The sequence below is a fragment of the Fusarium musae genome, chromosome 4 (genome assembly GCF_019915245.1).
Source record: "Fusarium musae strain F31 chromosome 4, whole genome shotgun sequence".
Taxonomy (NCBI): Eukaryota; Fungi; Ascomycota; class Sordariomycetes; order Hypocreales; family Nectriaceae; genus Fusarium; species Fusarium musae.
Window position 1 is genome coordinate 3,503,322 of NC_058390.1, and position 24,243 is coordinate 3,527,564.

The 24,243-nt window shown below is 49.8% G+C and overlaps 4 protein-coding genes and 2 non-coding genes across 6 annotated transcripts; 2 read left to right on the top strand and 4 right to left on the bottom strand.

Annotated features, from left to right (window-relative positions):
• Positions 1–171: 171 nt before the first annotated feature.
• Positions 172–266, bottom strand: J7337_006014. The gene has a single exon. It is a non-coding gene; the product is annotated as a tRNA-Ile (tRNA).
• Positions 267–1,174: 908 nt separating this feature from the next.
• On the bottom strand, positions 1,175–2,833 carry J7337_006015 (uncharacterized protein; the record flags this gene model as incomplete). Its single annotated transcript, XM_044823683.1, has 1 exon — positions 1,175–2,833. The coding sequence occupies one exon, from the start codon at positions 2,831–2,833 to the stop codon at positions 1,175–1,177; it is 1,659 nt and encodes a 552-aa protein (XP_044682174.1).
• An 8,958-nt stretch (positions 2,834–11,791) lies between these two features.
• J7337_006016 (uncharacterized protein) lies at positions 11,792–12,706 on the bottom strand (the record flags this gene model as incomplete). The annotated part of the gene is made up of 1 exon (XM_044823684.1): positions 11,792–12,706. One exon carries the CDS (start codon positions 12,704–12,706, stop codon positions 11,792–11,794), a length of 915 nt encoding a protein of 304 aa, XP_044682175.1.
• A 5,569-nt stretch (positions 12,707–18,275) lies between these two features.
• J7337_006017 lies at positions 18,276–18,357 on the top strand. The gene has a single exon. It is a non-coding gene; the product is annotated as a tRNA-Gly (tRNA).
• Positions 18,358–19,225: 868 nt separating this feature from the next.
• On the bottom strand, positions 19,226–21,532 carry J7337_006018 (uncharacterized protein; the record flags this gene model as incomplete). Its single annotated transcript, XM_044823685.1, has 4 exons — positions 19,226–20,808; positions 20,855–21,028; positions 21,079–21,274; positions 21,455–21,532. The coding sequence occupies 4 exons, from the start codon at positions 21,530–21,532 to the stop codon at positions 19,226–19,228; spliced, it is 2,031 nt and encodes a 676-aa protein (XP_044682176.1).
• Positions 21,533–22,197: 665 nt separating this feature from the next.
• RO4 (Actin-like protein) lies at positions 22,198–23,489 on the top strand (the record flags this gene model as incomplete). The annotated part of the gene is made up of 4 exons (XM_044823686.1): positions 22,198–22,506; positions 22,555–23,010; positions 23,062–23,376; positions 23,427–23,489. The coding sequence occupies 4 exons, from the start codon at positions 22,198–22,200 to the stop codon at positions 23,487–23,489; spliced, it is 1,143 nt and encodes a 380-aa protein (XP_044682177.1).
• Between the last annotated feature and the right edge of the window lie 754 nt (positions 23,490–24,243).

The window sequence follows — 24,243 nt, forward strand, 5'->3', positions numbered from 1 at the left end:
TCTTAGCGACTTGTTTCATTTTGTTCATTCCCTTTCCGCTCCTCCCTCCGAACACCTACTCAACCCTCAACACCACGACGCAAGTTCACGATACCACAACACAACACGGAAAAAAAAAGCATCACACTATCGCCAGAAATAGCAAAAAAGAATCTGGAGGGCCGTTGGGATTGCTCCCGCCAGGGCTTGAACCTGAGACCTTCGCATTACCGAACACTCGGATTGAAGTATTAGTACGACGCTCTAACCAACTGAGCTACGGAAGCCGTCCAGATGTGATTGTTGAAGATCGAGGTCGGATTGGGGAACTTGAGCCAATTCCGCTTAGGCGGAAGGAGAAGAAGCTTCCTTAGACTTATGTACATCTCTGAATCCGACCATTTATCGGAGGAGCATATGGTTGATTCTTATACCCACAATACGGCAACTCATCCTCACAAAGACATGTCATTACATGAACAAACAAGCATCAAGTGGCTTTCAAATTGTGATTGTGCCATTGTAAAACTAATCTATGAATATGTCTTTCCCATGCCAGTTCACATGACGGTCCATGATAGCATACCAGGTTTCCTGGCTGCCTGCAGAGTATGTACTACACATGAAATGAACCAAGTCTCCCGGGACTCGGGCCATGACCAGCAGAGAAAGACAGTGTGTGGTACCTTAACGAATGCAAGAAAGCAAATGTCAAATTTGCCGAAACATTGTCCCCGTAGGAACGCCGGCCGTAAATCACATCAGGGGCTGGCTGATTGCCTCACAGAGGCCGCCAGTCCAGATTTTGTTCCCCGGTGATGGTTTCTCATCCTCATTGGTATAAAGATTCCTCATCAAACCCCCCCAAATAACCCATTCGTCCATCTAGGCTGAGACAAGATTATCCCCGGGCGATCCCCCCAATGTCGTGACGAAGAAGAAGAAAAGTCTGAAGGAGAGACTGTGAAGTGAATTATAAAACTTCTGTAATGGTAAAATTTGCGGAAATAGGTAAGGAAAACGTGTTTCATCCACCCCATGCAGATGGTAACAGGACTCCCAGCGTGATCAGAAAAGACTAAACGACAACCATCAAAATGCAGTCCGCCAGTCCAAGCAGTCGTGTGAACAGAAAGAAAAAGTCCGGGCGCGTAAGTCGTGACAGCGATAAGGGTTCCGGCCGAAGCGTCACCTTTTAAGCAGCGGGGTTGCTCTTAGTGAGCACCAGTCTAGGTGCCTTACGCTGGCTATCAGCCGAGTCTTGTGCCTTGGCAGCTCGCAGAGCGCCGTTCTTGAACACATTAGCAAAAGAGCTGTTCTCGCTCTCCGTGTTTGAGGCAACGCTGTCCACACTGTCCACGCTCTTGCGAGCCTTCTGTCGCGAGCTGGGACGATCAGAGCCAATAGCTCCCCAGCTACCACTAGCAGAAGTACGCGAGCTAGGGCACTCCATGTCACCAGCTAGGCTGCCGGAACCACTGCGGCCGGAATCGGACTCGTTATCGGTGATAGGTGTCGAAGACTCCTCGGCAGTCTCGGAAACGGGGCTCATGCTCCCGCAAGAACTACCAGTTCCTTTGCGGCGCTCAAGGCCAGCACGGACGAGGTTGTGCACAGCGGAACGACGAGTGCGAGCAGAGAAGTTCTTGCTCCCCTCGTGCTTAGCAGTGGGCTTGGCCTTGAGCTCGTCCAGGGAAGGAGGTCCACGTGGCTGACGGATAGGATGCTCTCCAGCACGGGCCTGACCAGGTCCGTATCCACCAGTCAGGGGAGTGATTGGGAAAGTGGAAGTCTTGGGCCCAGCAGACTTGGGAGCGTCAGAAGACAAAGAAGCAGCCAGAACACTGTTGACGGGAGCCAGAGATGAGGCCTTCTTGTGTCCACGGCGGAAGGCATTAGCAGAAGGCGGAGGAAGAGGGGCAACCTCAGTGGGGGACTCGTAGCGCTTGGGAGGCGAGTTGCTGCGGAACGAGAAAGGCTGAGACTCAACGGGAGGAGAAACCTGAACCGAGGGCGTGTTCTGCTGGTGGTGGAAGCCACCAAAGCCAGGGGTCGAGGGTTGCTCGTTGTAGGGCGAGGTAACCTGAACAGCAGGCTGAGGATCTCCAACAAAATACTGGCCTGTCATAGGGTTGTAGTAAATCTGCTGTTGCTGCTGCTGTTGAACTTGCTGCTGAGCCTGTTGCTGGGCTTGCTGCTGTTGGTTGAAGGCAGCCTGGACGTTAAGTTGCAGGTTCTGGAGGTGCTGCTGCTGCTCATATAGAGCAATCTGGTGTTGTGTGATTTGGGGGTTGTTAAGGTTCAGCTGCTGGAATTGCTGAGCAGCTGCCTGGACATTCCTAAGCTGTTGCTGAAGGCGCTGCTGTTGCTGAGCCAGGTACATGTTAGTAGCGAGAAGCTGGGCATACAGGCCAGGATCGTCATGGTTCTGCTCATCCATAGCGAGCTCAGGGGGCGCCAGAACCTGTTCAACAGTGTACTGCTGGCCTACCATTGAGTTATAGTTGTTCTGAGTACCGTATTGGGGATAGGCCGTCTTGGGGGCGTTGTAGGCGTTGTCCTGGCCCATGCCATAGGCATTTCCAGCCATGGAGTTCCGGGCATACTGCTGCGTGGGAACGGCGGTCGTGGGAGATTGAGGGCCGAAGGAAGCAGCAGTAGCGGACTTGGGAGCCGTTCTAAGGCCAGCAAGGAGATGTGAGCGACTGGTGCGAGGGGTGGGAGCACCAGGGTCCTGATCCTTTGTCTGGTTGATGAGGTCAACCGAGAGGGGCTTGGGGTTTTGGCCGCCACGACGGGCAGCAAGGCCTCCAGTGGGCATGGAGAGGCCGTTAGCGAAACTGTTGGAAGACATTTTGAGCGAGACCGCCTGCGTCCTTGGCTCAAAGCGGGATTCGTAGATCTAAAGATTCGAGAGATAAGAAAATAGACAGAGAATGTGGTTCGACTAGTCCTTGCGTTGAAGTAGCCAGTCGGATTAGAAAGTAGCGTTTGTATAAATCAAGGCGAACAAAATTAAGCGACGTGGGTATATCGATAAAATCGACAAATGTTGGATTTCGATGAATTGTCGATGCAGAACGTATGCCGAGGAAGCGTCACGAGAAGCCAGAAGAGACAAATCCAAGAAGCCGGGTGATCGAACAGAACAAAGTTGAGAGAGAGTCAAAGATTAAATCCAGAGTAGTCGATGGAGTAAACAAAAATTGATGAATGAAAGGGCGATGCGAATGAGCGATCGGTGAAAGGATATCGAAATGTCGAGCGGTATATCCTCAGCGAAGAGCCGTTGAAAAGGATCGAGGGAAGCAAGCTTCAACGAGGTTGAGTACTTGCTCAGACCGTGATCAGGGGACAAAAGGGCCTGGAATGTGGTCGGTTTGAAGGGTATTCACGCTCGAGCGGCGAGTCGGGTGATTAACACACGACCTAAAACGCGAGCACCAGCTGGTTGTCTTTCCAAGACAGTTTCAGCAGACAACGTCCTCCAAACGATGCCTATCCAGATGTGAATAGTCCAGGTATTACCTTCTGTCGAACCTCCTCTTGTGGAGTTGTGATGAAAACTTTTTGATGATTTCGATTATTCTGTAAGTGGAAATTCTGTTCGCAGTCTGATTTCGATGACGGTGTGTCGAGATTAAGCTGTGGTGGTGACGATGATGTATCCGAATACCGAAGGCGGAATAGGCGATAAGGCAAAGAATCGACGAAAGAATAATACAGAGATTAAAATGTGAGTTTTGAGGTATCAATCACCAGTAGATGGATGCGCCTTCGAGAGCCTCAGGGTGTTTGGTCTTGTTCCTACAAATTTCCGTTGCGTTCCGTCTTGTCGTTGTGGTTTTTCCTTTTTCTCTTTGTGATGTGCAGAGCGGGCAAACGGACGGACTAATGGGCGAGAGCGCGAGCGAATGCGTGCGGGCAAATTGAGTGGAAACGGAGTTGACTTTGTCTCGCAACGAGGAAGCGTGAAGCTTGCTTTGGGGAATTGCGATGTAGCCGAAGCGACGCGGGAAAGAGGGAGGAGGGAAAGAGGAGAGAGATGGAAATGAAGGAAGGGGCGCAAAATAGTAGGCGAAGGGGAGAGGAAGGAAGGAGGAAAAAAGGAAGTAAGTGGTGGAGTTTAAGTCTAATACGGATACTAGAGGAGAGGAAGGAAGGAAGGAGTGGAGATGGAGAGGATGAGCGAGAAGACGAGAAGGCGCGAGTGCCAAATGGAGAACGAGCAAGAGTGGGAAGTGTGGAGACCACTGAAGCCCTTTGCTTGGCGGGCGGGTGTGCTTGGGCGTGCTGTGCTGGGGAGAAGGAAGGAACGGAGGCGATACTGTATGTTCACTGTGCGATGACCCGATGAAGCCTGCCACGATACAGTACAGTAGATCTTTAGGGTCCTACTGTACTTCCCAGGAGGGCAGGCGAACCTTCCCACCGCCTTGAGCGATGCTCGTTTCAAAGACTGTGAATGGACAGAAAGCATACAGTGCATCACACGCAGATTAGAGGCTATCTTGGCCAGTGAGAATACGTGCCAGCCCCTTGGGCCAATTTTGGATATTCCCTATTCCATCATTTCTAACCCTCCATCTTCAGAGTCGACACGACGGTAGAAACGCCTGGTAGCAGTCTAAAGCATGCTGTTGGATGGATGGAATGAAAGCTACAGGGCTAAGGCACGTTCACTTAGCGGCCAACGCGCTACTGAGAGCCCAGTTGCTCACTAACAACCAGGCAAGGGGGCCATGGCCTGTATCGACAGTGCCTGAACACAGTACGAGATCGATCACCTCATTTATGCCTGGGGGACATGGATTTATTCTGATGCTCGCTCGCTCGGCTGAGTTTAATCCATGTATTTGGTTTCGGGCACTGACTCACAAAAAAGGTATATTGATGACGAGGTTGACCCCATCAAAACATTCGCTTGACCGCAGCCCAGGGGAAAAAGGTAGGGTACGTATGCACACAAAAGCAAGATTTTTATTAGAATACGAGTAGCTAAACGGAGCAGCTCATTTGAAATGCCAAAAAGAAAAGCTTCCACAGCCGTCAAAACCTCCCACCTTCCGGTGGTGGCCAATCGTGGCTCGAAATAACACCTGAAGATGCTAACTTGGTCGCGCAGTAGTCTCTGACGAGATAGCGCGTGACAATCCAGTCAGGATCTTAGAAGGGCCTCCTTCTGGTGGGTATGGACTGGACAGCTCATCCACAAAGACGCCCCCCTGGAGCTTACATGCAAGTGACAAGGGGTCCTCGAAGGCTCATCATCTCCAATCAGAGGAGGCTGCGGGCGCCGCGACCGACATGAGGCAGCCTCCAAGGGGTAGACGACAGGGGGCACAGTCTCAAGGCGGCGTTTTGGCGTCTGATGCCGCCAATCATACGAGGCCCTTCAGGGGATTGAAGCATCGGATGTGATGGGAGAATGGATCCTTGCCGCTTTTTGTAACGGCCTGATCAGCATCCATCCATTCTTTTCGAGGGCCAGTCTCTTTGAAGCTGTGCCTCTTTGTTGGTTTGGTTGTTGCTATATCTGGCTGACAAGATCAAAGAGATCACGACACGTTGACGAAGGATTCGTGAATTGTCGTGGTAGCATACCGACATGCACGCACGCAAAAGGGTCTGAGCGTCGCTTCTTTACTGCGTAAACGAAACATGATGGGAAGCGAGACATCGGAGATGACAGCAGCCACAGGTTGATATATTCGGCGCCTTGAGGAATGAACCGAGTCCCGAGGAACATAATCGTCAATAGCCAAGAACGAGTGCCAGACTGATTGTCAGTCGCAATTAAGGATCCCGGTGAGCGACAGGGAAATACCTGGCGCATTGGGAATCTCTTTGCTGTGAATGTCAAAATCAATGTCAAATTGAAACCCTGTCACGGATCGCCCGCAGTGGGCTTCGTCCATGCAAAGCATGTCTACTTGCTTTTCTCGTCATAACCGGACTCATCCAACAGGGCGGCTGTTGTTTATCATCGTCGTTTTGCTTATAGCAGGGTCTTACTATTATTCTTTGACGCCTGGCCTGCCTCAGCTTGCCCAGAGTCCGTATTTCGCAGACAGTCGTTCTACCGGAGTGACCGTTAGCTCTGCCTTAGCACCGACAGCTGTTGCTCAATTTATCCACACGATGCCTACAGCACAGCACAGGGCCTACGGCCACCTATACCTGAATCTTGGGGAACGGACCATCCCGTCTTGCTTGAAAAAGCATAAACGTGAGTATCAGTGTTGTAGCACATCCGTTCTCCCTGTTTGGGCTATCAGTTCGGCAGGTTTATGCCCATCGCGGTCAGCATCGCCCGAGGTCCCTTGTCGGCGTCCAACTCGATTCGTATTTTCCCCACGTCTCGAGATGTTTCATCACCGCAGAACTCCTTGTCCATTTCCCATTTCGATCCATCGTCCTGCCCTACCTCACACTGTCCGCTTTGGGGGGCTAAGTTCGATGCTAGGCCCAGCACTAAGAAGACCCTGGCTCAACGCGACACGTGCCGTGAAAAGGTGACGCGCTGCCTATTTCCCAGACGAACCGAGGTGATGGATTTTTTCTGTTTGTTCGCTACTAAATTAGTATCTGCATCTTCAACGGATGCAAGTGTTTGTTGTTGTTATGAATAGCTCAGTGGCTTTCCCCATTGTTTCTTCATTCTGGTCGAGCTGCAGCTTGAGAGACATGGCGCCAGTTTTGGAATGAGCTTTGATGCACCGTGGACTGGACCCTTGTCTTGAGCCATTGAGAAACGAAACACTACGGCACCGTAGCCACCGAATAAGTCGATGGGACAAGCGAGGGTACTGCCTGCAGCCTGTCCAAACGCAGGTACATGCAACCGTACGCACACGCACAAACGCACAAACGCACACCAAGAAACTTTTTGGGTTTGTGTCAGTGTAGGTTAACTTGAACCCTAATGCGATACGTGGTCGTGTTCGTCTCATTCGTATGCAGGGGCTTTGATGATAGGAGATGCGATCACGAAGAAGACAATATGACCCAAAAATGAACTAGGTTATTTACCCGCTCCATGTCTTGAGCCTAGCTGGGGTTTATTAGAGGCATAGACATGTCTTGATCTCCCTTATTCTACTCCGTACGCGGGGAGATACCCAAAGTCATCCGTCATTCTTGACTGGCGCCGATATAGGAACGTGTGTGTCGGTTCTGTGCTGTTTCGGTGGTATAAGCTGTTGGTTCAAATATGCAGTTTCGAGCTATAGGCCACCGTCGGCTCTCTTGGTTCTCTGCATATTTTTGACAAATACAATGCTCATAGTATGTCTCTAGTATGCATTTTGGCGCCTGACCACAACCAACACTGGCTTCAATTATGATGGTTTCGTCTCGCAGCCCACGTCACGAACCATTCATTTATTGCCGCATATGCATCCCTCATCCTCGCGCTTACGTGCAGATGTCCCTCTTCATACAGTACAGCTATACCAAGTATACAGTCGGTATTTCTTGCAGATCGCGTCTAACAACCAATATCATAACCTCCCAACCGCCCTTTACGCGCTTGCCAACGGCTCAGCACCAATAAATCAGCACCAAGAGACGCAAGACGCACAACATCACAATGTGCAACCGCATGCAGCAGATATGCAGCCATCATGTACGGATTATTGCTCACGGCGCTTACAAAAGGGGCTTCTGCACTGTTTACATACCGTATGTATTTAGTATTTTAGCGTCAAGTGCGTGTAGCCGAAGGTCTAGAGCTCTTTGGTTGTGATTTGCTTGTCTGAGACTTTGCAGCCGCCGTCGCGGTTAAACCCTAGTCGTTGAATCGATAGCGTGGAAGCTATCGAATGAACCCAATTATTCTCACGATTGGAGGAGAATCTTTAATTACAATGGTTAATTATGCTTTTGGCCGTCGAGATGGTGAAATTACCCCCTCGTCTCTCCGATCTGTCACGGGGACCGTTGCGGCTCATCCCAAGTCAATCAGCCTACCCTGCATCAGAAGAGCTCTGAGTCTGAGATGTGTCACGACTTCAACACACAAACCTTTCTTTGAGAGACTTATTGAGCTCAAATTGCCAATTCTCGTTCGACTCTGTGACATTAGCTGCTTCGCATTGCTCGTACGCCAGCGACTTGCAGTAGTTATGTCGTAACTGCGCCAGACATATGCAAGTTACACGTCCCTAGTAAACTCTATACAAATTGACACGGAGCCTCACTCGGTAGATCGGATGGACACGTTGTCACCAGTTAAACTCTCGTCGACTGATACTCCAATCAAACGAAGCGGATACCGGCAGTTCGGTAGAGTTTAGACCAGATCGTCAGGAATGTCTTCAGATGTGAATGAGGTGAGTTTCAACCGGGCTTACTGAGGCTGTGTTCGTGGAAGGATGAGAGGCTATCGAGACCACTTAAAAAAGACATGTGAAATTCAATTGAATAATCGTGTTATACAATGCTGAGTCCCGCTAAAGTCATAACTGTTATTCTGTGTTGCTGTGAACTGATACTTGGCTATGGTCTATGTGAACGGAATGTTGATGAACCTCGACTATACCTCACCCACATGATGCGAGTCAAGATCTCGAAATAGAGTCGATCGGTAATTAGCTGATATAGCTACCACTGATTGGAGAAAAGAACAATAGTCGCGACTGTCCTCTTCATATTGTGATAGACTCTGCAAGTTGCCCTGGGTCGTACCAAGCCAACGGCCTGATGTGTAACACTGAAGAATGAACAACATCATTGTAATCTGTAGCTCATACGAAAATAGAACGGGCAGGACAAGAGAGAGCCCGTATAAAAACGAGGCTATAATTATGTTGGAGTCGAGTCTTGGGTGAATAAAAACCCAGCTAACGTTGGCTGTTGAAGTCACCGAGACTAAGCATGTACCCTATATCTATTGTGAGGCCCTAGCTGTCCATTCTGTAAAGCGAAATCAGTAAAAAATGGTCTCCAATCGCCATCAAGTCCACAGACCTTGGTTCGATATTCTGCAAAGTACGTTCCGGAGCGTGGCTAATTTGGGCTTCGGCCGTACCAACGACTTCTAATAACGTTTCTCGAGGAAGACCATAGAGAGTCTCAGAACAGACCAACAACACCAATTGCTAAAGCATTAGATTACTATTTGAACGGATAACTTGAAGATAACTGTGAAAGGAAATGTCGAGACGGGTTTTGCCATTTGTGAATCCGAGAACATCAGCGCTGCAAGAAGATCCAGACTGGAATTCTAATGACTGCGTTGCGAATTCCCGAGGAAGGACATATAGACATCAGCGAGATCTTCACTTGGTGAGTGGAATAATTGAAGGTGGCAAACTATAAAGGCCAACATACTCATGCGGCTACCCGCGATCTTCACTGTTGTGTTGCGTTGCTGAGTCTGAGGAGACAAGTCCAACACATTCATATTATTCGGGTCAGAATATCTCTTGGAGAGGGGTAATAAAGACAAGAGAACAAAGCAGCATAAAGCCTACGTGTACCATCAAGCACAATTTCAATGTGGGATAATAGCCAGCATCAAAGTGGCATAATAGACGGAGAAGGATCTTGTTATCCTGGAGTATTACCACAGAATGAGAACCACGTGATGACTAAAGGTCCCTTCGACACATAGTTTGTATCTGTACATACAGTACATACTAGAATAATGTAACGACCCTGTCTAGTCACCTCATACCGGTTCGCTTGCTCTTAGATAGCTACCCCCAGTTCAGCCCTAGGCCGCCAAGTATGACTAGAACCTTGGCGAGATCGGCCTTGACCATTTCAAGTTCCATCTTGAACTGGACGATGAACAAGTAACCCTCCCTCACCTAGTATCACACTCTTCAACAATAATGACAAGCCTACGAATGACTTGATGGGAGTTACACTAGGAACAAGACACTGAGTTCCCGATTCGTTGTCCCTGCTCATCACCACGTGGCTTGCTACCAAGGTAGTAACCAAGTCATGTCATAAACTCCGTGTCAACTCGGACCGAACGTTGGTCGTCGGAGAGAAATGTATCCTGCAGAGCCTCAAAGAGATGCACTACAACGCACACTAAACAGATACACAAGCTGCAATGCGTCCAAACCAATAAGGACCTCCCACAAAAACAGGGAAAGGAACACAAAGCAGCCATATGTAATGTATACAAGCTGCAAGCTGTCAGTGACACCACAACCATGCTCGACCTCTCACGACGTTCCCCAACGACACTTGCCCCCTCGAATCTGCAAGCACCTAAAGCATACGCGCTAGAAGCATCCAAAAGGGGCATCATCTTTCGATCATCCCAGCCGTCCACTTACAAAGCCAGGCCGAATCTGCGACCATATCAAAAGGAGTGTTTCAATATCCCAGGTCCTATGGCATATGCAGATGCACGAAACACGTCATGCGAGCATGGTACAAAAGTCCCACAGCAGGGCTTTGTTATAAATCTTTCTATCCTAGACCAAGCGTATTCTCTCCCCACAAAAGCCATCAGCAAGGGGCTAGTTGTTTCTGACAGAACCAACTCCACAGACTAGGACTTCGATTCAGTTTGGTCGTATCCCGTACCTAGCTCTCACTCCATGTGACAACTCAATCTCTCAATATCAGCCCTATAAACCCCCTCCCCTCTTCTCACGAGCACATGTCCTCTTTGCCCGTGATCACCCGCTCACCGCACACGACCTTGGATGTAATTTCCTCTCATCTGACGTGAGATCTCTAACTTGTTCCCAGCCGCCTTCATACTATCCTGTCCTAAGCAGAAAGAAGCCACCCCTATCCCTCAAGAGCTTACCGTGCGGGAGCTTCATAGGCCAAGAGAACTCGGCACACATGGCCGATCATGGACGCAAGGTAAGCTTAGGGGCGGGCGGGTAAATCACCTGAATTCGGTGAAAGGTGTATAAGTCGTTGGCTTGATCTTCGGTCCTAGACCGGCATAGGCTGCATGACGCGCGAGTGTTGCCCTCCCGCACGAATCTTTGCGACGGCTCTTAGTCTTTGATGATCTTCTAGGTTGTTTCTACATTTAGTGATCCATTTGGGCGTCGGGTATCTTGTCTGGGATACGTCCGAGGCTTAGTCCTACGATAAGCACTTGCAAGGTATGGACTGTGGCAGACTCCTCTGTAAGGCTGACGAGAGCTTCATGGTACAAATCCCTTGATATGCCCTCGAGGCTGCTTACTTTTACGAGGACTTGAAGACGTGTTCGAACGGCGACCCGAGCAGTCCGAGTCAAAGTCTCCGTCAATTATGGGGCTTTGTTGAGGGCATTCGCGAGTGGCTTTGGGTATAAGAAGAATGTGGGGCTTTGCATGAGTAGATGATGAGAATGATTCAGTCATCAAGCTACGATGCCTGTCTCTGGCAGAGAAACTAAGAATAAGATAATGTTGTTAAAAGAAAACAGGTCGTTATATCATCATATGCCAAGATCTAAACCTCGACATAAAAAACTGTATGAAATACATCTTCAGTTCCATGCGCCCTTAGCCTGATAGCCATCCAAGTAGGTGAGTACCTTAAGGGGTATATTATACTGAGCAGTGCAACACAAAGATCCAACCCAAGTCCAAACCGAAAACATGTGAGACAATGCATCGCTTCAAACCAGCGGCGCAGGCCGCGCGTCATTGAAGTAAGACATGAGAAAAGAAAAGTTTTGCCCAGAAGCGCAGTCTGTTGCACCACGTCCACCTCTAACATAAGTCGTAAACGGTCGTTACACATGGGCCCCTATACCGGACCAAAAGTGCCAATCACGTTTGGTCGGAAAAAGTCATCTGACAGTAGTACACATGGTCGTTACGAAACTGTCAACTCGTCATCGCATCTCCTCAGGCCGGACTGTTGCTCCGTAGAAACCGCCCCCGTGGTTGCCACCGGAGGCCGCACATGCAAGGCAGACTCCGCCGCCATAGACACGCGTATGTCTTGTCCACCCGGCGCCTTCGGAGTCGAGAACACCAATGATCTCGCCCTGGACGCCGATCTCCATGGTTCCTGCGTTGGGTGGGGCCGGTGGAAGTAACGGGCTTGCAGGTGGGTAGGAACTGGGCGAAAAGGTCAGATCGGCAGCATCCGACATCCCTTGGGACGACTGAGACACGGGAACTCCGATAGGAAGAGTCTTGTTGTAAGAGCGCCGACGGGTGACCGATGTTGAGGGTGAGTTGTCAGGCAGGACAGCGTTGGCTGTCGACGACATGTAATCAGGGTTAGGCTGACGAATAAAACTATCCTCGCCTGGTCGTGGGCGGTCATCAAAAGTGAAGACGGCAGTGCTCAGCTCAGGCGGCGTCAGAGGTGGTGCAGGAGGTGGCCGTGACATGACATGTCTGGACATGAGATTGTCTGGACTCTGCCAGTTGGGGTCGATGACCAGTTTCTTGTCTCTTTGCTGGGTATGCAACATATCCTCAGGGGCCATATCCTCCTGGTTAGCAGGCGGCGTCATAGTCTTCTCATTCATAGCCCAAAAGGGTTGCGACTGAAGCCGTCGAGTATGCGACAACGATGAGATGGGGAGGGTTTGCTGATCCGAGCCGCGCATCTGTCGCAACCATAGGTAGAGTTGCAAAACGCAAAAGCGTGCGATGACAGCAACAGCAAAGATTGCGAGGCCAGCTTGAAGAGTCTGAAAGGAGGAAGACGACTTGTTCAAGTAGTTACTGTGAGTTGGCGTTGAGGTGGTGGTGTCAGGTGTAAGTTGTGTTACACCTCGATTAGTTACGGGCATGGTGCGTCGTTTATGTCAGTGATTGATTGATATATTCGTGGAAACTTAATTTTGGCGCCGTCGGTCACTTGGCGGGGCCAAAGGTCACTCTACTTTCTGCGGTCAGACGGTGACTTTCTGGGGGTATGCTTGCCCGTTGCGTTGACAATCCTCGTCTGGGTTGGTTGGGCGGAGTCGACTCTGTAGACAAGAAGGCTGGGCTGGGTTGAATAGACAGGGTTGTTGGCGGTCTTGAATCCGGTCGATCCAAGGCTATGCTTCAAACACCCGCGGTTAAGGGCGCTTGGTCAGAATGAGAAAACGAGTTTTGTTTGGAGAAAAGCGGCGCCCGAGTAAGCCTCGTGTGTCTCCAGACTTTGGTAGTGGCTTGTATCAGATAAATTATCTGGTTGATGACTCGATCACGAAATGACTTCCGTCGCCAACATCCACTCAGTAAATGCTGGAGCCAACTATGTCGACTTATACCAGGGGATCGCCGTCGGATTATTTCCCAGCAATGCGAATATGGTAGATGGCCTCTTGGTCGTCTTTCGATCACCAAAGTGATACTCGAGTTGTGACGAATAGACAGGGCGTGGTGTGAAGCCTGTTATATGAGATGCATATAAGAGAAGTCAAAGGATCAACAAAGTGCAAAAGCAATACCGGCTATTTGTGTAAGGTTACGTAGCTGGGGGCACTGAGTCTTATATGATGGCTGTTCATGAACTGATGGAAACTCTCGAGTAAGGTCAATGTAGCAAGCCAAGCCAAGAGCATCACTTGATGAACTTCGGGCCCAATGTCGAAGGATAGTACGACACCCCCCCCTTGGACCACACCCTGCTCTTCAAGGGTCTGAGCTAGGAATATGGAGAAAATGAACATGGATTCTCTTTACAAAGGAGCGGAAAGAAATGCTTCAGACAGCCTCTTTCAAAGGGGCTACTAATCGAGACTAGCTGTGGCTGCGGTCCCGGGACGTGGGTACAACGTTTGACTTGTAGGGGTGGCTTTGACAAGTGGAGTATTGATTTCTGGAGGTGTTGGGAGGATTTGAAAATGACCGAGTAAGTGTGGCTCTGGTTAAGGTTGCCCGAGTTCTGAGAAGCTGTCACTGAAGACTTGGACAAGAGCTGCCAGTGGGACGAGCCTTTGGTCGATCGCTCGTTGCGACATTTTTGGCATGATCTCATGTGTAATTCAGAAAGGACCGGGGTTTTCATGATGAAACATTAATCGGGGGTAGGGAATGAGATCCTAGAAGCAAGCGTGAGATTGCAATGTCATCGCAAGCTGAGCCGGGCTGGATCGTGTCAATCAAAGTTGATCAAGGAAACTCGATGAACCGCGTGCTCCAAAAAAGAAAAAAGTCTCCAACCATTAACAGCTGGGCATGGGGTCGTCGAATAAAGTCAGAGCAAATTGGTTAATGGGTCGTACTGGACCCCGAGGGCGTGTTGTAAGAGTCGTTTCCTGCAGTCTGCAGTCTGCAAAAGATTGGCATCCCTGTTTTCAGCCCGAGATTTCCAACGAAGGCGTCAGAGGCACAAAAGTCGCTTGGCCAAGCCGGGCGTCCCTGGGCCATGTTGCTCCACGATCGCACTGCAATCTGCTTCGAGCCCCCAGGGCCCAAGCCCTGCAGATTAGTTTACTGACCAAACCCAAATCTGACCAGTTTGGCGAGGGAGTGACGCCAGAAGATGGGCTAAATTGAGCATTTCAGCTGAGGTGAGCCCTACTTGTAACGACGCCATGGGCTAGAGACAGACCCTTGCGGCGAGCTTGTTCCAGGCTAGGGGTGTGTCTAAGCGGCTATTGGCCGAGCTAGATGGGACGACGTCGAGCCTTTGGCCTTTTGGGCAAGACAAGGCTACGTTAGTGGCATGGGAATCGGGCAAGTCTCAAGCCTCTGTAGAGAAGGAATCCCTACTGCATCTATCGAACCGTTTTCGAACGATCTAAGGCGGCAGCAATTGGCTTGGTCCGACACATATTGGCGCACGAGATCGACGAGAGTGTCCACATCGCGATAGGGCTTCTCAAGAAGCTTTGCGAATCTGGATCGTCTGGCTGAGCGGTGTGGTACATTTTTTTGAATACTGGTGTAATGGCGCCGGCTATGTCCCTGCATGAGGCGCTTCCAATGCAACCTTGGACAAACGATATCCGGAGAGTAGCAGTAACGGTCGCGGTCATAAAAGGTTATCATGAATTCTTTTGCTTCTTGGGCACTTTCCGGGTCCACTGTCGGTGAAGGGCGCCTGACGAAACTGAACTGTCTCTCCCTGATGAGAGACAAGCAAGCCCGCCACCGCGTACTGTAATCGATACTCCAGCAGCCAAGCCCAGTGGAAGTTATCATAGGAGCGTCAATGGCGGGGCTCTTGTCATTACTCGACTGCCTATGCATTTGGTAGAAAAGGTGTAAGTGATATTGCATGTGGAGCTAACCACGATAGCTGCCATCTTTTGTTGGGCTGGAAGAGTCTATGCAACTCGAATTCCTTTTGACTGGTGAAGCGCCTCATCATGGGTTTCTGCGTCATTTCGGGGGTTGTTTTGCAGGCTGAGAGGGTCTCGTGTTGGTTGTGGAATCTGTTAGGTTGATAGGGTTCTTGGTTCGAGCATGCCTGTGCTGAATGGTGATGATTAATGAGCATTACTCCCCGATTTGATGCATCAAAAGACGTGTCGCGTGGCTGTATACCACCCATGCCACGCGGAGAGGAGATCGATGCCTGCCGCTGTACAAGACACGGCACGACGCGGGACAGCATGTCATTGCAGCTGGAAGTGCTTGCTTCCGAACTAGAAGGTTGAGTTTTGGTCAATGCATCACATATCGATGGAGATCGCCGTCCTCCCGATATCGTTGCCCTTAGGCTGGGGTGTGGTGGCAGTGGATGCTCTGGTCTTGGACACTGAAGAACCGACCCAGCTGAAACGATGAAATTACGACACGTGATTGGACACAAGAATGGAAGGAACGGGGCCGCCTTCCCTTGTTTGGCGCTGGGCTTGCAAGGGGCGCCTGAAACTTGATGTTCACACCCAACCACGGAAGGAGGGCGACGCTCACATCCAACATCCCATCCCCCATCCATTGTACAAGCAGGTTAAAGGTTGCCGCTTAGATCTTGCTTTATCGAAAAACTCAACCAAGGACATGACTCGATTCGTCAATGTATTGCATGATGCATGATGCATCCGCTCTGTACTATCATGACAGGGATTCGCAATTATGATATCGCCGCGCATTATTGCCTGCCAAGCGTCACATTGCATTACAAGCGACGGTTGGCTGTGTCTGTCTCCGAATACCCTCTCTCAACCCGGCTAGGTTCTAACATTCATTCGAACCAGTCGAACCACGTTTGATTACCTATTTCCAATACCGAACGGGCCATCGCGTAGTTCATACGCATGGTTCAGGTTGACCGTTAATATAATATTGTCTACCACAATTCATCAGCCTCGGCCAAGCCAATGTCTCTCTTTCCCCCTGCTGGCGCTTTAGACCTTCTCCAGCGTTTCGGTAGCCAATCACAGACCCAGGACCGGCGACGGCGGTAACCTTGCCCAGCTGGACTCATTGTCAATACGATGGGGTCTGGGCTTCTGTCAAGGGCTATGGCAGTGAACTGTCAGTTGCCATAAAGAATGTTGTGGATAAATCGCTAACAATAAACTTTATCCAGGTTCTCTTGACCTTCCGCAGAAACTCGGATTCTTCAGCTTCCTGCCGAGTCAGTCGTGAACCCACCCTAGGATAAACCGATACCCTACTGCCTTCTAGAAGCCACCTTAGGATGTCTCGTCGCATTGCAAGAGATGCGACTGCGCCGCATGCAACGCAATCTCTTTTGCTACCAAAGCTCAGGTCGAGTAGAAAAGAAGGTTCACCTTGAGGCCAGTGAAATACGAGGGTGAACCCCGTCTTTACAAACATCAATAAGACACCCCCGCGCGTTCCGAGTGCCCCATTCATCCAGAGAGTTGCATGCAATCCTACTCTGAATGGGTTTTCAGCCGTGATGGGATTCGTTTCCTACATCATCATGCTTGCTTGGCCATGGTGCACATCAAGCAACGATCTTCAGACACGCATCAGTAGCGTTTCTATCAGGCTGTCTGGGGTGGTGGTGGTGGTGGCCGAGAGTTCCAACGTTCTTATACGATGATTATCCTGCAATTGATGATGACAAGACTAGGATGTAATGCGAGTCCCATGCTTTCTCTCCATGTGGGTGGTTGTCTTGCGCTCTTGCAGTATGGTTGTGGCTGTCTTACTGGCTGCGGATGCAACACACGCCGCACCTCAACACAACGTCGATTTTCGCAAAGTGTAACAGTTAGTCTTCCTCTCATACAACCCTGGTCTCGGCAGGTACCTCTAGCAGAAATATCGTCCGCTCTGCAACTTAATCAGGTGGGATCCTTTCCTCCGTGGATCCACGCCGACATTCTGACACGGGGATGCAAACTCCGCCATTTTGTCCTGGCCAGCTCTGGGACTAACAAGAACTCCTAACCACTCTTGGCCAGTGTTCAAAAATAGCACCCTGTTCAGCCTTACGAGCCAGTCCCCACCACCTTGGTTATTATCCTTGTCAATGTCACATTCAAGTCCAGTCAATCCTCGCCAACCCTGCAAAACAAACAACCACTGGCGGAGAACCTCTTACGGATACGGAAAGCTCCTTCAAATCATATCGAGCATCACAGATATATACCTTGTCTAGGACTTTTCTCTCTCTTTTCTTTCGAACCAATGCTTTATGCGTACAGGGTATAATACCTGTCTTATTCCACTTCTTGGCCTCGAGTCATCCATCGTCATCGCTCAAATTGCCTTTTTGAGAGTTAGCAAATTATTGCCTTCAGCCTCGTGTTTCGACGTGGGCCTTGCTGACAAGGAAATGACTTACACGAGTCTGACTGGCGCAGCACAACAAAAACACTCACGGAGAACAAGCTCGGCGCAATTCGACAGCAACGGATCGCTCGGCCTCATTGATTGCGCAAGTTACGCGACGACTCTTGCCACTCTCAGAAGCCAATTACTCGCGTTCGTGTCCAGTTTCAGATACTTCGGGCGCGTCTATCCGTAGCAGCATCCCAATCATCATCGTCGCAAGCGTTGGTTCGCGATGAACAATGACATTCGCTCCACCTGGGATGCCCAGCTATGAACCGGCCATTACATCTCACCGCTTGGCCTAAGCGCGGATCTAACCAGCCTCTTGACATCCCATACCACTATAGCCCAGATATCAAGCTTCATCATTGACTCCGCAACGCCCGATCCTCATGGCCGTTAATTATGCTTACTTCAGAAAAACTCAAACTTGGCTGGATTTGAACCCACCTTGGGTTATTGGTTGATTTCACATGAATTGATGAACTCACATGATTTAGACTCATGCGGTCAGCTACATTAGCCGAATCTCTTGTCTAAGGAAAAGCAAACAAATCTCAAGATCCTTGTCCTGAAGAAAGAGACGTAAGTACAGCGACGACGACCGAGACTTGTTGAGGCGGAATATGAGGCTCAGCAAGGAGATACCAGGCATCGAACACCACAGCGTAATTGGTTTAGTGGTAAAATTCTCCGTTGCCATTCGAGCAGCGTCGGGGAGCCCTGGGTTCGATTCCCAGATTACGCATTACAACAGTCACTCCAATGAGTGATCAAATCTTTTGCTTGTTGGCATACAATCACTTTTTGCTGGTCTATGGGCAACTTGCTTGCTGTGCAAGAACTGATGATACTGGTCTGTTGAAGAAACAGGTGATCTGACTGGCCCGAAACTTCTCATCATAGGTGGCCCCCTTACACATCATTCAAACCATCTGATTCGAGGAAGTTTTGTCCCGCAGGATATTTCTTTCAGGTGGAACGAAGAAGATGGCTTGCGCATGACCAAGCCTCTTTGAGAATATAACTCATGGATCACCGCTCCTGGAAACCAATACCAGCCGCGTTATCGGTGCTGGAGCCCCTCCTGTTGGTGTACTATGGTCAAGTTGAGCAAATCGGTAAGGCACAGAAGCATGAGGCTGGCTGACAAGCCTCGGCGCTATCCTCACAACTTGGAAGTTAGTGAGGGCCTCGGTCCCGATGACTTGGAATTGCCCTCTATCGAATGCCTTGGCGTCAAGCCGTCTCCGGCAGTGCATCTTAGTTTGATTGACTAACTATGACCGTTGACCTGGTGGTTGGTTCTCAAGTGCCACTGACCGACTTCCCCGGAAAAAGCTAGTTCTGAGTTCAAGAGCAAGTGTATTTCATAGGCAACTATCAACTCGCTTGCGCTCATGTCTACCGTGCAAAATTGCATACACCCATCGCCCATTCCTTCGTAGAAAGTCTGCTTCTGCTGGATCCTCCCAATACTGACTAGCAGAGGATTAACCAACCCCGTAACTATGCGCGCCCCTAACCAATAAGGATATATATAAGTACCTTCGTCAAAACAAAAGAGCATGAGAATAGAGGAGCTAGATCCGCAAGGGAGAGCCCAATGATATTCCCTAGATGCCACCTGACAGCTCCATTGGTTCGGGCTCCATAACGCCGACCATACCATCCTCGTCCCGCTCTTCCTCCATCATCTCGATCAGGCTGTCGAGATTCGTGTCCAGGCTGTCGCCCTCCTTCGGATCGAGACACCTCTTGAGAAGTTTCCTATACTTTTCAATCTTCTCACCCGTGCCCACCATACTCAACGCCTCGACATAATCCGTCTCAGCTGTCCGCTGCTCAGCAAGCAATGTGCTTAGTTGGCGGGCGAGACTCAGCCTCTCTTCGTATGACTCTTCCTGCACGCCTCCATCGCCATTGATGCGGCTGAGCTCACTGTCCACTGACCGCTGAACATGTAAGCGGTTTTGGTGTGTGATGAGTGAAAGCACCTGATGCTTGGCGAGATTGGCTTCTTGGTTGTTTTTGGACGCTGCTTCTTCTGACTCGAGCTGCCCCTCAGCGTCTGTGATGTTTTGCCGGAGAACATTCAGATCTGCCTGGGTGTTGGCCAAGATTCGCTTCGCCTCTGCCTCTGCTACATCCTTCTCCCGCCATTCCTCTTCGTAGCTCTTAGCTAAATCCTGGAACTTCTCCATAATCAGGGGCGTGATCCGTGACTGGACAGTGTTTGCTGCCGCGGACTGAAAAGCCACCGGGGGTTGCCGATTCGCCTTCTCGAGCAATGCATCCTTGAAAGAAGCATGTCGTTGAGATTCAGGGGCAAAAGGAGACGACGATCGTTGAGGTCCACGTTCTTTCTTCGTCGCGTTCAAATCCATAATAAGATCCTCTGCCCTGACTCCGTCGTTATTCGTAAGGTCCGATGAAGCATTGCGTCCTAATAGTGCTCTTATGCACTTCCTAGCATTCCGCTGCGCCGCAAGGTGTAATGCTGTATTTCCGTCGTTATCTTGAACATCCAGCAATTTCTGAAATGCGCTTGGTTCTAGGCCCTCCTGAAGTTTGTTGAGAATATTATCCAAGTAATATCGCGAGCATGATGAGTTGAATACTCTGCCGTTCTTCATAACAGCCGCATGATGTATCACTGTACAGCCCATATTGTCACGAGCATCGAATGTTTCGAATAGCTCTTTCATCACGACGGGAAAGCTCTGCTTCTCGTAACAGTTCGTAAAGTTTACTGAGTGCATGAACGGTGTCTCGCCGCGTATGTTTCTGACGGTGGATGATGCGTTAAATCGCTTGAGTTGTTTGACAACATCAACGTCTCCCATTGCAGACGCCCAGTGAAGCGCCGTATGGTCCTCCGCATCGATCGGCCAGTTAGGTTGAAAGTTGGCGGGTGGATCAGGCTTTACTGCTGGTTGGTCTGTCTTGCTGAGGAGGAAGTAGTCGAGAAGCTCGTCGCCGTATAGCGCATGCTGTTGCTCGGTAAGGTCTTGCAAATTGCTATCGTCTCTTCTGCGCTTCCGTCCTGTGCCTGGCACTTGAGGCATCTCGAAACGTTCGTCTTCAGCCATGTAAGATGCTGATGCCACTGTGAGGTTATCTGGTGTATCTTCGTCACCCATTACCGTATCGGGATCATCGTGAATTACAGGCGCGGGAGCAGGAGCTGGAGGGGGGTCTGATAACTGTTAGTTGGCTCCTATCTGGTATCACACTCGACATACTGTTCCACTTCGGTAGCGGAGGCTTAGACTTTGGTCCCTTGGGTTTACTAGCATGTCTGGGAGCAGGAGGTGGGCTCTCCGCACCAGCGACATATTCAAAGATGGGTCGTAATCGATCGAATACACTGTGCCGCTCTGCTAATGCTTGTCCGCTCTCGAGTGGTATCCAAGTACCTGTACATTGGCGTTAGAGTTTAGATGGCGTGTCTGAGGAGTTGGCGAACCTTGGTATTTTCCATAACCACCTTGGATCTTCTCGTGAACGTCTTTTTGCACATCTCGCTCGAGAATTCTGGTTCGAGCTGGCTTGTCGAACCCAGCAGCCTTCAGGATATGTGTTGCATTGATCCAGTTATCGTGTCTCCTTCGCATCACATGTTCTTTGAGGTCACCACCAAACTGGAATTCGTATACAGGAATCTGAAGGAGAATTGATTAGTAAAGGCATTGGTTTGATAGTACTAGTGGGGGATGGTAGTATCAGAGGCAAGCTCCATCAAAGAAATTTGGTGCTCACGACACTCCAGCTTCAAACGGAGCTGTTGAGAAGAATGCACCAATAGAGTCACATAAAAGAGATCGCAGGCAGTAAAGACTTACACCACTGTATACTGCGCTGTAAACGCCAGGTCCAGAAGCAGCAGCAGCAGCTGCTGCATTAGCATTGGCCTTGACCATGTGGGCGGCTAAGATGAAGCAATTCTGGGATCATGCGCGATGGTGATGGGACGAGGGCGAAGAGGATTAATCAGTAGGGTTAGCAGGGCAAGATGGAACTCGCGACAATCATCAGCGGCGAAGGAGCGGTCGAATTGAGCGTTGCTAATGGGCTTTGCAGTATCGTCAAAAGCTCTTCCCAAGGTCCAAGTTGCCTAGGTAATATGAATTCACGTCAAAGACGCGGTCCACGATTGAGAAGACGCGCTTTCACGCGAAGCACTTAAAATGCTGCTGCCTGAGGCGCTGAGCTAATCCCTCGGACTCACGTGACTCGAGTACTGCCACGGGGCGCCTCCTGAAGCTGGCAGATTGCTAGTGGGCGAGGCATTGGCCTCGACGGGATTGATTGGCAGGGGTACAACAAACAGAATAGACAATACCAACCAACACTCGGAACTTCTGAAAGACGCTTTATGGATACGACGAGCTGCGGACGCACTGTGGGTTTCTTTCTTTGTTAGCTAATACGCGAAGCCTCGAGGCTATTGCTCGCTGTGAGCTCAAAGGACCAACACTGGGGAGCTCAGAACAGGGACTCGTATGGTAACAACAAAGAAGTCGGCAACGATATATTATAGCGACGACATACAACACTCAGGGACAAACTCCAAAACCGACACAACATGGCAGACTCCTTACATAATGCGCCTATAGTCCTCGACAACGGATCTGGCACTATTCGAGCTGGTTTCGCAGGCGATGATCTACCAAAATGTTACTTTCCCTCATGGGTTGGCCGACCGAAGCATCTGAGAGTTCTCGCGGGTGCCCTCGAGGGTGAGGTATTCATAGGACAAAAGGCCTCCACGGAATTGAGAGGGCTGCTCAAAATTCGGTATCCCCTCGAGCATGGTATTGTCACCGACTGGGACGATATGGAAAGGATCTGGGAGTATGTTTACGGTGAAGGATTGAAGACTCTCAGCGAAGAGGTTTGTTTCTCAAGTGCTTAGCTGTGCAATTATGCTGACATCTTACAGCATCCCGTTTTATTGACGGAACCTCCCTTGAACCCCCGAAGCAATCGCGACACTGCCGCCCAGATCCTCTTCGAGACATTCAACGTCCCCGCACTCCACACATCCATCCAAGCCGTGCTATCGCTATACGCCAGTGGCCGAACGACTGGTATTGTTCTCGATTCTGGTGATGGTGTTTCTCATGCTGTGCCTGTTTACGAGGGTTTCGCCATGCCCAGCAGCATTCGCCGAATCGACGTGGCAGGCCGAGACGTGACCGAGTACATGCAGACATTGCTACGGAAGAGTGGATATGTCTTTCACACGAGTGCCGAGAAGGAAGTTGTGAGGTTAATCAAGGAGAGCGTCTCTTATGTTGCTCATGATCCACGGAAAGAGGAGAGGGATTGGGTTGGAGTGAAGCCCAATGAGAGCAAGTTTGCCGAATACGTGCTTCCAGACGGCTTCAAGCTCAAGGTGAGACTCTTTATTCTCTACTCAATGTTTAGATATGCTAACATATTGAAGATTGGCGCGGAACGCTTCAGAGCACCCGAGATTCTCTTTGACCCCGAGATTATCGGCCTCGAATATCCTGGTGTACACCAGATTGTCGTTGACGCTATCAACCGAACAGATCTCGACCTGCGAAAATCTCTGTACAGCAACATTGTGCTCTCCGGAGGTAGCACATTGACAAAGGGCTTCGGTGACCGTCTTTTGACAGAGCTGCAAAAACTGGCCGTCAAGGATATGAGGATCAAGATCTTTGCGCCACCGGAGAGAAAGTACTCTACCTGGATCGGAGGCAGTATTCTCGCTGGATTGAGTACATTCCGAAAGGTCAGTGATGTTACCGTGTTTCCTTTCATTACTATACTAACGTGTGACAGATGTGGGTGAGCATTGACGACTGGCACGAGAACCCTGACATTATCCATACCAAGTTCACGTAAGAATGGCGTATACGTCTCACCCTTTGACTTTGCATCTTTGTGATGCAGCCACAACGACGAAACAGTCAGACATGAACATGCATGCCTGAACTCATCGACACTGATTCTTTTTCGCCGTCTGGACCTTTATGATCGAGATGACCTTGACCTTTTGTGAACGCAAGCCCTCACAGCCCGAACCAACCCCCTTTGACGCGCTGCTGTTGTTGATAGAGCGATGCATAAGCCTTGCATGGAAATGGAAGATATAGTGCTGTTTGGTGTGCAGAGACACCAGTGCAGTTGTAGACAACCGTTGCCAGATAGAGGAAGCCTAATGATACCCTGATGTGTTGAGATTGTGTTTAGTTTTGTGAAGTTGTTCTCTCCACCAAAGAGTCTCTGTCTCTGAGCATCATGTTATATACAAGGGGACACAAGAGATTTAGGACTTCTGGTCCGAGTGACGAAAAGACTTGGTTGGGTAAGCTTAGTATATCTTCATAAACCTTTATTTCATGAAAGGCAGCAGTTTTCTTGCTCATTGAGGACATATCAGTCACGAGAGTAAGGAGTAGGAGTAATAGCAATAAGTAGTAATGCTTTTATAATAGAATAGAGCTGCGCTCGGGGGTATATAAATCTTCACCAGAAACAAACATCATACAGGCAAAGCAAGAGTAGAAGGGCAGTTTCATATCGCCCTTCTCAATTGTCAGCGCCAACCGTACATCCGGGGTATAATCGCCAACCCATTTGCTCTGAGGTCCCCATT